The sequence below is a fragment of the Anguilla anguilla genome, chromosome 7 (assembly GCF_013347855.1).
Source record: "Anguilla anguilla isolate fAngAng1 chromosome 7, fAngAng1.pri, whole genome shotgun sequence".
Taxonomy (NCBI): domain Eukaryota; kingdom Metazoa; phylum Chordata; class Actinopteri; order Anguilliformes; family Anguillidae; genus Anguilla; species Anguilla anguilla.
This window is the reverse complement of record NC_049207.1, coordinates 6,933,702-6,948,693: the sequence shown is the minus strand read 5'-3', so window position 1 is coordinate 6,948,693 and position 14,992 is coordinate 6,933,702. Positions and strand designations below refer to the sequence as shown.

Below are 14,992 nucleotides of genomic sequence, written 5' to 3'. Positions count from 1 at the left end.
ATTTTATAGTTAAATCTGTGCGTGTGCACCTGTGTGTGCATGTGCACATCCCTGTTTATAGATGTACATACACATAAGCACATACAGTACACAGCAGTGTGTATGTGTGCATGTATGGGTATGTAATTAGCAATGTGGTCCTTCGCCAATTGAAAATAATAATGAAACGACTGAATGAATGCGAACAGGGTGACATACTGGAACGCAGGCGAACGGGCTCGAAATTCCTTGCGCTAGCATATGCGGAGGATAAAGGCTTCGGAACCGAAAGGGCAACTCGTAGCGGGCAGGCGAGACGAATGGACGTGAATGCCCTGCTTGTCCTTGGCGAGTGCACGCGGTCGCGTTTTATGAGCTCCAATTAGCTCGCAGCTCCTCGATCACATGACGGCTGCCGCCTAATTACACGGCAACTTCACCTCCTCTGGTCACTTTGTCATCGTTTGTTGTGAAAATCTAAAGTGTCGCTCGTTAATGCGCACGCAGCCAGCTTCACAACACGAGTCTCTGCAGCAGGCTTCGCCCGTCCTTAGAGTGAGAGCGAGAGAGTGAGCGACAGAGAGAGGGAGAGAGATGGAGAGAGTGAGAGAGCGAGAGCAAGAGAATTTTAGTGAGAGAGTGAGCGACAGGGAGAGGGAGAGAGTGAGCGACAGGGAGAGAGAGACAGACAGGGAGAGAATTTGAGAGAGTGAGAGCAAGAGAGACAGGGGGAGAGAGGGAGAGAGAGAGACGGACAGAGAGAGAGAGAATTTGAGAGAGTGAGAGGAAGAACAGAGAGGGACACAATGATTGATAGCGATTGGCAGAGAGGAGGAAAAGAGATGAAGAGACAAGGAGAGCCTGACTGGCAGGGAGGGAACCTGTAGATTACGGAGGTAATGATGCATCTGAAGCAACACGTGCTCCCACACAGACACACACACAGACACACACACAGACTCACACACAGACTCACACACACACACTCACACACACACACAGACACACACACACACACACACACTCACACACACACACACACACACACACACACACTCACACACACACACACTCACACACACACACACACACAGACACACATACAGACACACACAGACACACACACACACACCCATACACACTCACACACACACACACACAGACACACTCACACACACACACCCATACACACTCTCACACACACACACACACTCAGACACACACACACACACACACACTCTCCCTCCTGCGGCAGCAAGCCGTGTACACACACACACACACACACACACCCTCCTGCGGTGGCGAGCGGTGTACACACACACACACACACACACACACACCCTCCTGCGGTGGCGAGCCGTGTGTTTGCGGCTCTGTCTCCGGTCGGGCTGCTGGGTTAATAGCCATTCTGCTCATGCTCCAGGCAGCCGGAGCGCATGCAGAGCAGGGGGGCGGGGCCTGGGAGCCGGCAGGGACGCGGACCGCGCTCGCTAAGTTAGGAGAGGAGTGAGCAAAGGGAGGGAGCGAGCGTGAGAATGTGAGGAGGGAGAGAGAGAGGGAGAGAGAGAGAGAGAGGGAGAGAGAGAGGGAAAGGGACGGAGGGAGAGGTAGGCAGCAGGAGCAGTCTCCGGCAGCGGCCGTTCTCCGAGCAGCGTGTGTGCTGGTGACCCCGGTCGGTCTGTCTGTCGCTCAGCGAGGGGGGGGGGCCTTCGCGTGGCTCAAACCCCTGCGGTGCTGCATCCGGCCTGGGGGGGGCGGGGAGACGTCCGGCAGACCCCCTCGTCTCTCCGGCTCTGAAACATCCAGCACCTCGACCTGTGAGCGCGCTCACCTCCTCCGCTCCACAGCCCACCTCGCAGCCCCCACCACCCACCCACCCACCCACGCGCTTCCTCGCCGGATTACCCCCCGTCTCCAATCGTCCCGGTAACGGCCGGCCCCCTCTGCGTCCCGCGGCGTGCCGGCGGAGATGGATGGGCAAGGCTGATCGGTTTACCCAGCAGCTCAGAGCGGCAGCTGCTCCCGGCCCCCGGCGGGGGGGGGCGTCTGGGGGGGGGGGGGGGGGGGGTGAGAGCGGGGGTGAGGGGAAGGGGCTCAGCAGCCCCCTCCTAATTCCTGCCACTGGGAGGACCCGCTCCACACCGTGCCCAGAACCCGGAGAGGGGCTGAAGGGAGTCGACGGCGCTGTCTGTGTTCCTAACCCGGCTGAGGAGCCGCTTGTACCTGTGAGGACCCGGGGTCTCTGGGCGGGACGGGGGTGGGCGTCGGGCAGCTGGACGGGGGGTCTGTGATGCGGCCGGAGCCGGAAGGGGACAGGCATGAGATTTTGGGGAACCCCAGGAGGTGTGCTGGCCGCCCCTGCACGGCCCCCCTGTGAACATGCAGGTGCTCCAGATCGTCAAGGAGCTGGTGTCCCCGTCCAGACGGAGAGCGGCGTCCAGACACGGAGGTGTGTGTGTGTGTGTGTGTGTGCATGTCCGTGTAGTGTGACTATGTGTGTGTGTGTGTGTGCGTGTGTGTATGTGTGTGAGAAAGTGTGCGTGTGGTGTACATAGTGTGTGTGTGTGTGTGTGTTTGTGCATGTGTGTGTGTTTGCTTGTGTGTATATGTACATGCGTGTGCCTGTTTGTGGTTATGTGTATGTGCACTTATGTCTGTCAGTATCGCTTTGCTTATCCCTGTGTGTTGACACCACTTCAGGATATGTCTGTGTATTATTCAAAGCAAAAAAAAAGAATCATTCAGGCTGACAGTAGTTATTAATCTTAAGAAGTGGATCCTCTACAAAATGATGCATCCTGATATAAATGTCCTCCTCTTGTATATGCCTGATATAGTTGTACATTGTGTTCACATACAGTCTTAGTATAGCAAGTCCATAATTTGTGTGAATGTTTTCTGTACAAATATGTGCATTTTCTATACCTCTGTATATGCACTAAAACTCCCCTGTGTACAAACTGTTGTGAGCACCTGTAGATGTACTTTTTAAAAATATGAACCTACGTGTTCCTTGTTGTTAGCACCTACTTGACATGATCACATTGGAAACGCGCACTCATTTTTCTCATTCATATTTAAACTAGATTGATTACACACGAAAGCCAGTTCTCTTAATGACACGCGTGGTGCTTCCCGGACTTTGGAAGAGATACCCACAATGACCCGTTCCTTTCCCGGCTGGCTGTCTGCATTACCGTCTGCTCACTAGCCGTGTTCGCCACCGGGCAGTCGTGTTTGAGCCAGTTTGGACCGGGGACCGATTTTGGGCGACAATACGGCCTCCAAGTCATTAGATGGGAGGGTACCTCTGAGGGGGTTTACGGCAGGCCCCGAAAGGTGCCCTTTTGTCATTGTCATTATTTGAGCCCTTGCACAACTTTCACAACTTTTACAGAGCAAAAATGCCATATCATTTACACTGCATCCATTTATACAGCCGGATAATATACTGAAGCAATGCAGGTTAAGTACCTTGTTCTAATCTGGGAATCGAACCTACGACCTTTTGATTACAAGACCCATTATGCTACACTGCCGCCCCAAGGGGGCTTAGAGTTTAAATCCTGCATGAGAAATGACGGATCGGCCGGGTGACCCGGTCATGCCGGAGAGCAGGGTACTTTCGACTCCGGATGCGTCAGTTCATCTGTCCCCATTTATCAGTCTGTCCCATCCATTCCCACCTTTCCCTTGAACTCACATATCAGAGACGGTGCACAGGTAATCGCGACAAGGGAGGGACGACGCTACGCTCTTCCTTTTCGCGGCTGCAAAGAGTTAGTGCTGCCGGTGGCAAAAAAAAAAACAAGCAGAAATCTGCTCGTAAATGTAAAGTGTTCCCAGTGACTGGACTCTGGGGAAAAACAGGCTGTTCCGACTATTGTGACGTTAGCGCCCGCTAATAAATTCCTGGAGCCGTGGTCCCCTAACAAGCTTCCGTGCCTCCGGGCGCCCTCATTTTCTCCAGATGCTCCCAGGCAATCTCCATGCCATTAGCCCGCACTGACGAATGAATGTGTGGGGTGCTTTCGCCTCTTGTTTCTGTGTGGCACCGCATAGAGGACACGGCGATAATGAGGTTGCGGTGGCAGAAGGAAATGGGGATATACAACCCTCGATGGCTAGGATAGGGAGGATGGATTACACACGGCCTTTTCTCCTTCCTGAATATATATATATAGATATTCTGCTTCCTGTCTTGTGGTTTTCGACAGTTGACGGATAAGGACAGCGTAGGTCGTGTTGTCTTGTAATGGCAAAGTGATGATGTTCAGGGAGTTCGCATGCATTGCACGCTCTCCTCAGTAGCGAGTTTTTGGGTGTTTGGGAGTTTGGAAGTCGTGTTGAATTGATTTGGATGGCCCGGGGAATGCTGAGATTTCAGCAGAGGGAATTTTTCACATATTTGCCTGAAAGAAGAACGCCTCGCTCTTTTTGATGTACCATTGATCCGGCGAGCCCATGAGACAGCCAGATGTTTCTGTAGCTTTTTAGATTAAAGTTTGACCTGAAGTTCCCGTGTAGCCAAGAATGGTAGCTGGGGAGCTGCTGTGTGGCTCACTCTGTAAAAGCGCTGCTTGCGTCGCATGAGTGAGCACCAGGGTCTCTGTTCTTTTCTGGCCTGTCACTGACTGTAGCCGGCAGCCCCACAGGGGTGGAGCACAACTGGCTTTGCATGGGATATATGGGTTGGCAAGGATAGTATTGGTCCTGTTGGCCATCCAGGTGCCTGTGACACGTGTATGATTGGGTTTCCTCCGCCCCACCCTGCGTAGGATTGGGTCTCCTTCACCCCACCCTGCATATGATTGGGTCTCCTCCACCCCACCCTGCATATGATTGGGTCTCCTCCACCCCACCCTGCGTATGATTGGGTCTCCTCCACCTGACCCTGCACGTGTGCAGCTTGTTGCTGTGGTGTGAAAAGAAGCAGTTGGCTTGGCACCATGTCTTTTGGAGGAGAACTGCGAGTTGTCTTTACTTTCCTGAGCCAGCAGCTGAGGGTGTACAGGAGCACGCTTGTACTGTACATAGGTTCCAAATTCATGTGGGATTGGCGATGCAATTTTTAGAAAAAGAACAATAATAAACAACAATAATAACTGATTTTAATTTCCTATTCATCCCAAAGGTAAGCTTGCAAAAAAATAAGTAGGTAGGCAGCCGTCTCCATTTATAGCTATAACCACGCCAAATGGGCAACTGCAAAAGGATTTAAGGGAACTACTTCTGCTCAGTGTGAACAGCGTGGTTTTTCTGGCACAGCAAGGACTTATTCAGATTTAGTTTTTTTAGTGGTGTTTTTCTATTGCTTGAGGGAAATAAAACCATCATAATATTTCACCTGACACGCGAATTAAAAGGAAAATCATGGGGCGGCCTGACCGCTTCATGCTTTAAACCATTTCAGACGTTATAATGAGCCGCTGAGAGAAATAAGTGGAGGCTGCGCTACTACAAGGCAGAGATCTGTGATCGATTACAAGGCCGAAGAACAAAGATCTGTGATCGATTACAAGGCCGAAGAACAAAGAGTCGCTAAGTGGTCCCCTGGTTTTGAGTCTCACTTTCTGTCCATATTCGCCTGTAGAAAGCCCTGCCTACCTGGCCATTCCAGGCTACGGTCGATACCTCAGGACTCTGGCGGGGGCGGCAGGAAGCTAAAATTAAAGTCCCTCCTGTATCCCCCCCCCTGCCCCTTGTTGCTTGAACCGAAATTCAAAAAGTCAAGCTGACTCTGAATGATCGTTATTGCACCTCTCAGGCTGCGGGAGCCGGTTCTTCAGAAGCCGCGTGATGGGAGCGGGAACGACGGCGGCGGCGGCATTAGCAGCGTCGGTTGAGAAGTGTCGGTTGAGAAGTGTCGGTTGAGAAGCGCCTGAGCGGCGGATAACGTGTCATTTCATCACAGTCGTGTAACGTCTCACCGGCTCTTAGGCTGAAATGATGGCGGGGTGGGGGGGGGGGGATGAGCGAGCAGACGGGGGGGGTGGGTGAGGGGGGGACCACTTACAAGCGAACAGAGACCACTTATTGAATCGGAATCCTTTGAAATGCCTTTGTCGCTTTTTTTGCGGCTTGGTTATATGCAAAACCAGCGTGAAAAGCAGCACCGCCATCACACCCAATAGCGGCTATTCACAGGCGGTAATCATCGTTTAGCGTGTTTCTCTTTAGCTCTCCTTCCGGCTGTATGAAGACCGCTATTAATAGTGGTTTTCCTTTGTGTAGCTAATCATTGGACTGCTGCTAGGATCCATGGGTATTCCTCTCCATTACTGTCTCGCGGTGGCGTATCGTGTAGCGCTGGCTTCTTTATGAGGGAGCTATACCCGTGTCCTTGTATGTGGCTCAGATCAGACAAGGTGTTGGGTGCACTCATTTTTATGGGGAGACTTGTAGGGTGAGCGTGACCGTTGGAGGTAAAAGCAGACTTCTGTCTGAGCATGGAAGCTTACTCTGGAATGGATGCTTAAATAATTTATTTAGCTTGAGTTTTTTTTGGTGGAATTCAGCCCTTTGTGTAAAATCCTCTCTGTGATACTGAGGCAAAAACAGACCAGGATGACAGTTTCTGTTTGAACCAGGTTCCGCAGTGCACAGCCAGGGCCAGTTAAATTTTTTTGTGTTTTATCCAAAAAAAAACAGTATTTTCATTCACCCATCTATTATCTATACCCTCTTATCCTGGTCAGGGTCGCGGGGGTTGCTGAAGCCTATCCCAGCATGCATTGGGTGAGAGGCGGGAATACATCCTGGACAGGCTGCCAGTCTATCGCAGGGCACACTACCCATTCACTCACACACTGCCATTCCCATGTAGTCTTACTGGTTACTTTTTAAAATCTGAGCTTTTCAATTATTTATACGGACGATGTTCTTTTTCTTAAAACACAGCAATATTTTTAACAGGGGAATACCATTTCATCAATTATTCAAATGATATGCCAGCGCCGAGCTTGAATTCAAGCTGAATTGGACCGAGCGCGTCCTGTTGCATCATCTGTCTCATGAAGGAAAGCCAGGAACTCAAAACCAGGAACCAGGAACTGCTAATATTTCTGTAGCTCTTTTCTGATATCAGGCCAGGTGTAGATGCATCTCGTACAAGTGGCATCTTTCCGGTGGCACTAGCCACTGGCGACACAAATCTCAGATTGTTTCTGCTAGATTTAAATTTTACTTTCCAGATTTTCTCGGTTGGGAAACCCGTTCATTCTCTAGCCCACCTTCGCCTGCTTTCAGGGGATTCACACAGTCAAGCTCATGGCATGGGAAGAGGTATCGACTGAAGGGGGGGGACTATCCCTTTACCCCTCCAGCCAGATTGTCGTCACCATCGTCACATTGCACTGACAAGACGGGACAATTGGCAGAAGACGGCGCTGGGAAGAATAGCTGGTCTTCACACAAAGAGAAAAGGACAATGACAGGTTGTGCCTATGGAGCAAGACTGTATCCTAGCAGGGCCTTGAAATCCAGTCCACACATGTGGGTGCGCAGACAGACAGACACACACACACACACACACACACACGCAGACAAACAAACACGTACACACACACACACACGCAGACAAACACACCTGCACTCTAGCACATGCTTACGCACACACACTCACATTCATATGATTATTGATTTGCAAGTGGGTGACTTCTGCACAGGTCTACTTGAAGCACAGCAGTAGGTTCTAATTGGAAGTTTGGAGCCATTGTTCCAAACAGTGATTGATCTCGCTCTCTCAAGGCTAATGTTTGTGCGCTGGCATCTCCCATTCATTTCTTTTTAATGCCCAGATTGCAATAAAAGTGACTGATCCTCCTCTGCAGAGGGGCTGAGAATCAAAATCGCAGCTCTCAAACTGTCAGCAGTTTGGTTTGTGTTTCATATTTCTGAAGGTGTCTAAGGGGGGAGACTGTGAAGTCACATTGAACTCACCAGGACTCTGGAGCGTGCACAAACCGTTGCGCTGCTCGTCAAACCGTTACATTGGCCATCAGCGATGATTTCATCTGTCGCCCCTGGCGCAGACAAAAGCCCCCTGTCTAAAGTGTCGTTGATTACGCGGGGCGAAGGAGAACAATGACACATCTGTCCTTCTGTTTCTCTATTCACAGATAATTGTGTTGCTTTGCGATATCTCTCTCTGCGTCGACAGACCATAATGTTCAGCCTTGAGCCGCGCGAGCCGTGTCAAGGACCATTAGCCCTTTTTTATAAACCGCGTCTGTTTTGATAACGGTGCAGTCGCAGAGCAAAATTTGAAGGTGCTGAAATTTAAATGAATTCGTGCCTCGCGTTCCCTACCCAATCGGCTCCTCCCCCCAGGGGCAGCAGTTATGACTTTGTCGCTCGGGGAACGCGGATTGGTCGAAGGCTCGTTGCGGTGAAAGCGGGCGGTCATGCCCAGTTTCAGGTCCTCAAAAGGAAATGCATCTCTGCTTTTGCCGTGAGCCAAGTGAGCCTTTCAAAAAGAACTTGGTGGAGAAGGCATTCCGGGCCACTGTCTTTGATTCTCACATTCCTCCTTCGTTCGCCAAAATGAGATTTTTTTTTTTGTTGGGTTAGGGTGTGTTGTTGGCATCGCATTTTGCTGAACAAACTGTTCCTTACTCTCTGCTTTTACACAAATGTGGTGATGTTTTCCAGGTGTAGACTTTTTAAAGTTGCAGTAAACAAGGTGTAAACTACTAAAACATTTCTGTGTGGTGCTAATGACACCAAATCTCTTGAGGCCTACTGTTTATGTTGGGATTGAATCCGCACCCATTTTTAAATGTATCAGCTCAGTTTTTTTCCTCTGGTTTGTTTCAATATCTTTCAGTCTTCCGCGAAACCGTTAAGTTTTAGAAATTCTTTGGGAGGATGGACATCTTGGAATGTTTCTCGCTCGCAGTGCAGCCTGAATCTGCGGCACTTGAATCTCGCGTTTGCAGATTAGGGCTGTGGAACGAGGGCTGGGCCCTGATTGGTCTGGAGGTTTCCTGTGCAGATGAAGGGAGGCGATAGGGAGGGAGATGCCCCTCTCTGCCTGCACCTCTGCCCTTGATCTCCCAGACCCGGGTTCAACGGACCCCGTTGTTGTTCTGTGCCTCGGTGAGGAATGCGGAGTGTGGGACTGGGGCGTGACGCGTGCGCTCCTCCGGACCGCTCCTCCGGGCCGCTCGCTCCGTAAACAAAAAGCGTCATTGTAGCGCGGTCCGTCAAAAACGTCTCTTCTTTCACTTCTTCTGAGTGAAGCAAAGGGTGCGTTGGTGTGGGCCACTCTCTCTCTCTCTCTCTCTCTCTCTCTCTCTCTCTCTCTCTCTCCCTCTCTCCCCTCGCGCTCGCTCGCTGAGTGGTTTTGGAGTGGCCGTGAGGACGCTGTTTTCGGGAGCGGTGCCGCGCTGGAATGGGCTGAAGTGTTTGTTTGTGCACAGCCGCGGCGTCACCGATGCGGACCAAAGCTCAGAGCGGCCCTGAGGAGCGCTCGGGGAGCTTGCTGAGAGGTAGGAGACGGAGTCCAGGAACGAATCGCCTGTCAGAGTTTGTTTCGTGTGTTGTGAGGGGTGCAAGGGCAGAGGTGTAATACCTCCGTGTCAAGGTTTTTCTGTGAGTTACACTGCATTGCACAACGGGCATTTAGCAGGTGCTTCCGTTCAGAGCAACAGACTGCGCAAACTTTTTTTAAAACATTTTAACGGGAAAGAAGAACTTGTATTAACTTAGTTTTATATGGCTTAAGTGATTATCATTGTTTTTAATTGACTTCTTTTATGCGTGATATAATCCAACTCTGTGTTTTATGTCGCAACGAGGAAACATTTGTATGTTTTACTGAGTAAGTAACGTTGCACTTAAAGTTCCGTTTGATATTGAACAAGTTTAGTGCGCCTTGAGATTCCTGATGCTCTGTACGACATTTTGGTGTTGTGAGCACTTGATCTGCCTGGGGCTGGAGCCAACTCAAACGCTCTGACCTGCATTATGGAAAGCGTCTGCATACTGACTCGGGCTCTATCACGGGCAGGAGAGTGTGGTTACGTCGAGGAGAGTGTGTGTTGGGCTGGGGGGAGCTGTGGTCAGAGGGCCAGTGGTGTTTCTCTTACCTGCGGCCATGGCCTGCTTCACCTGCACTGCTCCATTAAGGGCAGTGGCGGCCAGAAATGGCTGCAAGGCCCAGCGATGAGGTCATGGAAGTGCGTGTCTGCCTTCGCGTTGTATCCGTGGTGACATGTGGACAGCCTGAACACAGACGGCTGAGGACACAGGGAGAGAGACGGGGAGAGGAGCGATGGTGACTAATCAGTGAGTTCCATTTAACCTTGAACATCGGCGGTGCGATCCTCACTCCCATGGACGTACGTTTTCCTTTTCCCTGCCTTGGCCTGAGCTCCTGTTTTTTTTTTCTGGAAGAACCAGCACACCAAGTACAGCGATAAAATGGAAATTCGAAGAAATGGCCATTAGCTTGCATATCTGAAGGATTTTTTTTTGTTAACTATAAAGTGCTGCTGATTTTGTGAACCCATCACTGTACCAGAATTTAACTTTTCATTCCTATTGATAAAACTGCTAAAGAGGTCATATTTGTTTTCCTGCTGGAGTCAAACTGATCAAAGACGAGAGTGCAAAAGGCCAGAGACTCGCTTTGTCCTGAACTTGAACTGCATTTTAAGACCGTAAACGTCCTCTTCTGGCTGGAGCGTTGGGTATGGGTTAGACAGCTACTGTAAAGAGCCATCCTCTCTGCTCCCTGAAGACTGGCTTTTGTCTGATCAGATAAAGGACGACTTGTTCTCCCCCCCCCCCCGAAGCTAGTCTCACATCAGCATGCGAGCCGTGGCGTCCGTACCCCCCTCCCCTCCCAAATGTCACCACGAGCTTTCCGTCAGAAAAGAGTGGCACGTACGAAGTACGGAAGGCACGCAAAGTTTTTAAAAAACGTCGTCGTTTGCTGAATTTTGCCGCCGATGCAAAAGCCTCGTTCTGTCGTTAACGAGGATTTAAATCGGAACGTTTTTTTTTTTTAAATGTTGAAAATGACTGGTTTGAGACCGGCTGCCCACAGTGTATCTGATGATGATGATGATGGAGAGCCCTCGAGCGAACAGACGGCCTGGCGGGGGGGAAGGGGGAGGGGGAGGGGGAGAGGGAGAGGGAGAGGGAGAGGGAGAGGGAGAGGGGGGGATGTAAGTGGAAGACAGAAATAAACGAGGTTTGAGCGAGACACTTTAATCACGGCTATTTGGAGATGCGCGATTGCCGAAATGACCCGTCATTTCCAATATTCCCGTCAGCGTTCTCCGCGGGGGGGTGGGGGGGGGCACGGACTGCACGTTCCCGGGGAAAGGCCCTGCGGGACGGGAAAGGGCGGGAAGCTGACATTTAGAGCGGAGCGCTCGAAAACTTCTTTTTTCTTTTTTTTTTTTTAAATATAAATTTGAGAGCGCGTGCGACGCTGAGTTTTAATTTGCAGTTGTGTGTTTTTTCTTCTTTCCGCTGTATGGTAATAACACGGTCTGAGTGCTCGTGAATATTCAGGCCTCTGTCTTCCTGGTGCGAGTCGGAGAGGGAGACGTAGCGGATAAAAGAGGACAAAGGAATGTTTTTCGCCACAGGACTTTCTGCCCTCGGCCTCATTGTGCGAAATTGCTAGGTACGGACTGTGTGGCCTCGCTGTGGGGGGGGGGAGGAGGGGGAGGGGGGGTGCATGCCATTGAGCAACAGTGGTATGCCAGTCAGTGCCAGTGTTACAGTTTTTGCCCAAAAAAAAAAAACTCTTGAAAATGATTGAAACATTCAAAGGCAATAAACATTAAGAAAACATTCAGGCAAAGCACAAAAGTCTAGTAAATCAATGCTTTAATGCGATATATTTCTGACCAAATCCTTCTCCTGACTTAAGGTTGTTTCTGTGTCAGTGGTGCCAGTCAGTATGGACGCTGTGTCCACAGCATGCGTGTCTGTCGGGCGGTTGTGTGGACGGACTCCAGCTGTTTCCCCTTAAGCACTCAAGAGCAGACGGCAAAAAAAACCGGGGGCCATCTTCAGCCCAAGCGGCTCGCTTCGGTCGGGGAGAAAAGGCCGTCTGTGTGTTCGGCTGCACAGAAAGGACTTATTGAAGAACCGCTCGTTAAGGATGGGATCGAGTCTGAGACGGTGCTTTCTAAGAGCACGGACGCTGCCGTAGAGTCCAAGGTGACTCTCCAAAGCCCTGAAGAAAAGCTGAAAAGCAAAGACCTGCTGTACGGATGCCACTTCAGTGCAGTTCTCTTTGCATGGGAAAATGCACCCGCGTTTAGTCTGAGAACACCGGTTTGAGAAGACCAAAATTCTGTCTGAATCAGAGCTGCGTCCATTTTAAGCAGAGATCAAAAACCTCACCCCCCCCCCGCCCCAAGTTAAAAGAATTTAATTCATCCTTGCCATGGAAACGGGAATTGTGTGCACAAAAACGTTCTGTGGACGCAAAACAACTTCCCTATTGTGACTTCCCCCATCAGAGTCCCCGAATGCGTTTGGCTGCAGATTGTATGCGTTTTTTTTTACCATTTATTTATTTTTTCAGTCCGTTTTTTTAAAAGATCCAAATGTCATGAATGGTTAGGGTGTTATATCATTCCAGGCACATCCCGTAATTCCTCCCAAACTGTGTCTTTTTGAACGCTGGGTACAGAGGAAGCAAGTGGGGGAACATTGGTGCAGAATTAATCCTCCATGTGAGAATAATTAAAATTATTATTGATGCAAAAACCCCCCTGTTGCTTCTACATCCTCATCTTGAGAGTGACGTATGGCTTTCTGTGGACATGGAGGAAGAGGAAGAGGAAGTGCAGTGCGTTGGTGAAAGAGGTACAAAGACACAACTGCACACACAGAGAGAAGAGATCCATCTCTTTTCTTTAGAAGGTCATAGGTCATTTCTAAAAACTAGTCCGTTAGCTCTGTCCTCGTCTGTTGACATGACAGGGATGTACTGGGGGCCTTGGGCCCCCCTGTGACTTTGGGGGGGGGGGGGGGGGGTGTTTATATGATAACTGATTCATGCAATCAAGATAAGATCAGATGTAGGGAGGTCCCATTACACAGACTGAACTTACATTCTGTTCTCTTTCTGCTACTCTTCAGATTGTCAGGCTTACGGTGATTTTTTTAAAACCCTCGCATCTGAATTTGCCGTGGAAATAAATGGTCATTTCACAACCTGTGATTTGCAGTGTTTCTACTGTTGGGAAAAAAAAAAGAATTTATCCTCTGACTTGGCTGGAATGCCAACTTTTTCATGTATGCCCAGCAGTCTTCTGTCTGTACGTAAAGGTTTCAGGTGAAATACCGCTGCTTGGTGTGCTGCCCGGGAGCATGAAGGATTTCAGGCTCGTAAACTGCACCTTATTTCTTTAACATTCTCTCTGGTTTTGAAGGGAAGTTGACATTTCAGGGGCTTTTTACAAGCGATACAAATGAAGGAAGTTGCAGTTAAAATGACTAGCGTCCAGCAGCTGATTATGGAGTTATTTATTTGTAAAGCAGAAGTTGCAGTGAATGTGTGGCCTTGCAGTGCAGGGAACTGATTTGGTGTTACCTGAAGCCTTAGGCTGCATTCAGACCAGATCAGGCAATGCGGTGAAAAACCCCATTTGAATGGGGGTAGTGCGTTTAGGCTGCGGGAGTGGGGACCGCATAGGGTGCAGAAAAGAAACTGCAGCGGCCGTGCGGGAAGAAGTGGAACCAGAATCAACTTTTGCCGTAAACGCAACCCGACGTCACACTGTGGTGGCCACAGTTACGAGAACAGCGTTTGAGAACGTGTCAAATTACTACCGGTTAAATCTTTAAATGTTTTGGGACACTTACTAAAAAAAAAAAACTTACTAAAATCATTGTGTTCACACCATATTTAATAGCCCTACATCTGGATCGAACCCGCTCGGCTTGTGTGTACTGAAACTGGATGGATGAGGTGCGCGGGACGCCCAAGGACACCATCAGGGACGTGGGTACACCGGGGCACCAAAAAGGCATAATTGGCAAAGGACTGAATTTGTGTCCGGATGCCCAGCCGTATTTCTAGGTGGCCCATCAAAAGAGAAAAAAATTTCCCACCTGGATTGGCAAAATGTATCAGCTATATTTAATAAGGTGAAATTCATCATCGAGGTGGCAGTTGGGACATCAGTCTGTGAATTCCGCTTTAAAAGATGATGAAAAAGGCCCTGTTTTCAGTCAGAGGGCATGGTTGGTGAGGTAAACAAAGGATCTGTCTTTTTGGAAGGGCAATCTCACAGCCATCCTAATGCTTTCTCTGGCTTTATTTGTCACATCATTTTTTCCCAGAGAATTAATTTCATGCTCCAATAAAACGTTGATTGAAAACTGTATTGGATGTCCTATTTGACAATTTGAGATGCCCTTGAAACCTGAAGTGTAAAACTTCACTGTGGAGAGTGAAGTAGGGTTATCAGTCCCGAGGGAAGAGCAGAATGTGCTTTTTTTCGCCCCGAATTGCATTCCCTGCGAGGATGAAGATCGAGCGATCTGCCCGCTAAAGATGCATTTCTGCGCATTAATGTTCACTAGGCTGGTGGTGGCGGCCCGCTTCGCCTGCCGGTGATGCGGGCCTATTACTGCTTGGAGCGCAGTGGAGGCAGTCCGTCACTATTTTCTCTTGCGGTGGTTGCGATAGGTCGGGAGGAAAAGCCGTGCGTCATCGCGAATAGAATTGGTTTGCTGACGCGTGCATTCTATAACACTGGGCTCCATATGCAGGTAAATCATATTATTTATTTGCTCCATTACCCTTCAAGATGCGACGGTGCAGGCGACCGTAGAGACTCGGAACCGTTTGCGTTTGTAATTAGTGCGTCTCGTGGCAGGATAATGAAACGTGACGCCAGGCGAGCAGTTCGGGTGGAAGTGTGTGCGACTGTGACACAGCCGAGTGCCGTCCCACTACGAGAGGAGGAGCTTGGCGTTTGTAATTGAGTTTTAAAACAGTCCTGCGGCAAGTGTACCGTTTCACTTCTTAATG

The 14,992-nt window shown here is 49.8% G+C and overlaps 1 protein-coding gene across 5 annotated transcripts in view; it reads left to right on the top strand.

Moving 5' to 3' along the window:
• Positions 1-14,992, top strand: part of usp6nl (USP6 N-terminal like) — a 69,908-nt gene that overhangs the window by 25,003 nt on the left and 29,913 nt on the right. The window contains exon 1 of one of the 5 annotated variants that reach the window (XM_035425437.1): positions 2,053-2,428. The exons of 1 other annotated variant lie outside the window; for it this stretch is intronic. In XM_035425437.1, coding sequence (XP_035281328.1) covers positions 2,359-2,428 — 70 coding nt within the window. In that variant the 5' untranslated portion in view covers positions 2,053-2,358. Of the gene's footprint in view, positions 1-2,052; positions 2,429-8,967; positions 9,471-12,524; positions 12,817-14,992 lie in introns of those variants that run through there. 3 more of the 5 variants (XM_035425433.1, XM_035425434.1, XM_035425435.1) reach the window with 3 other exon arrangements.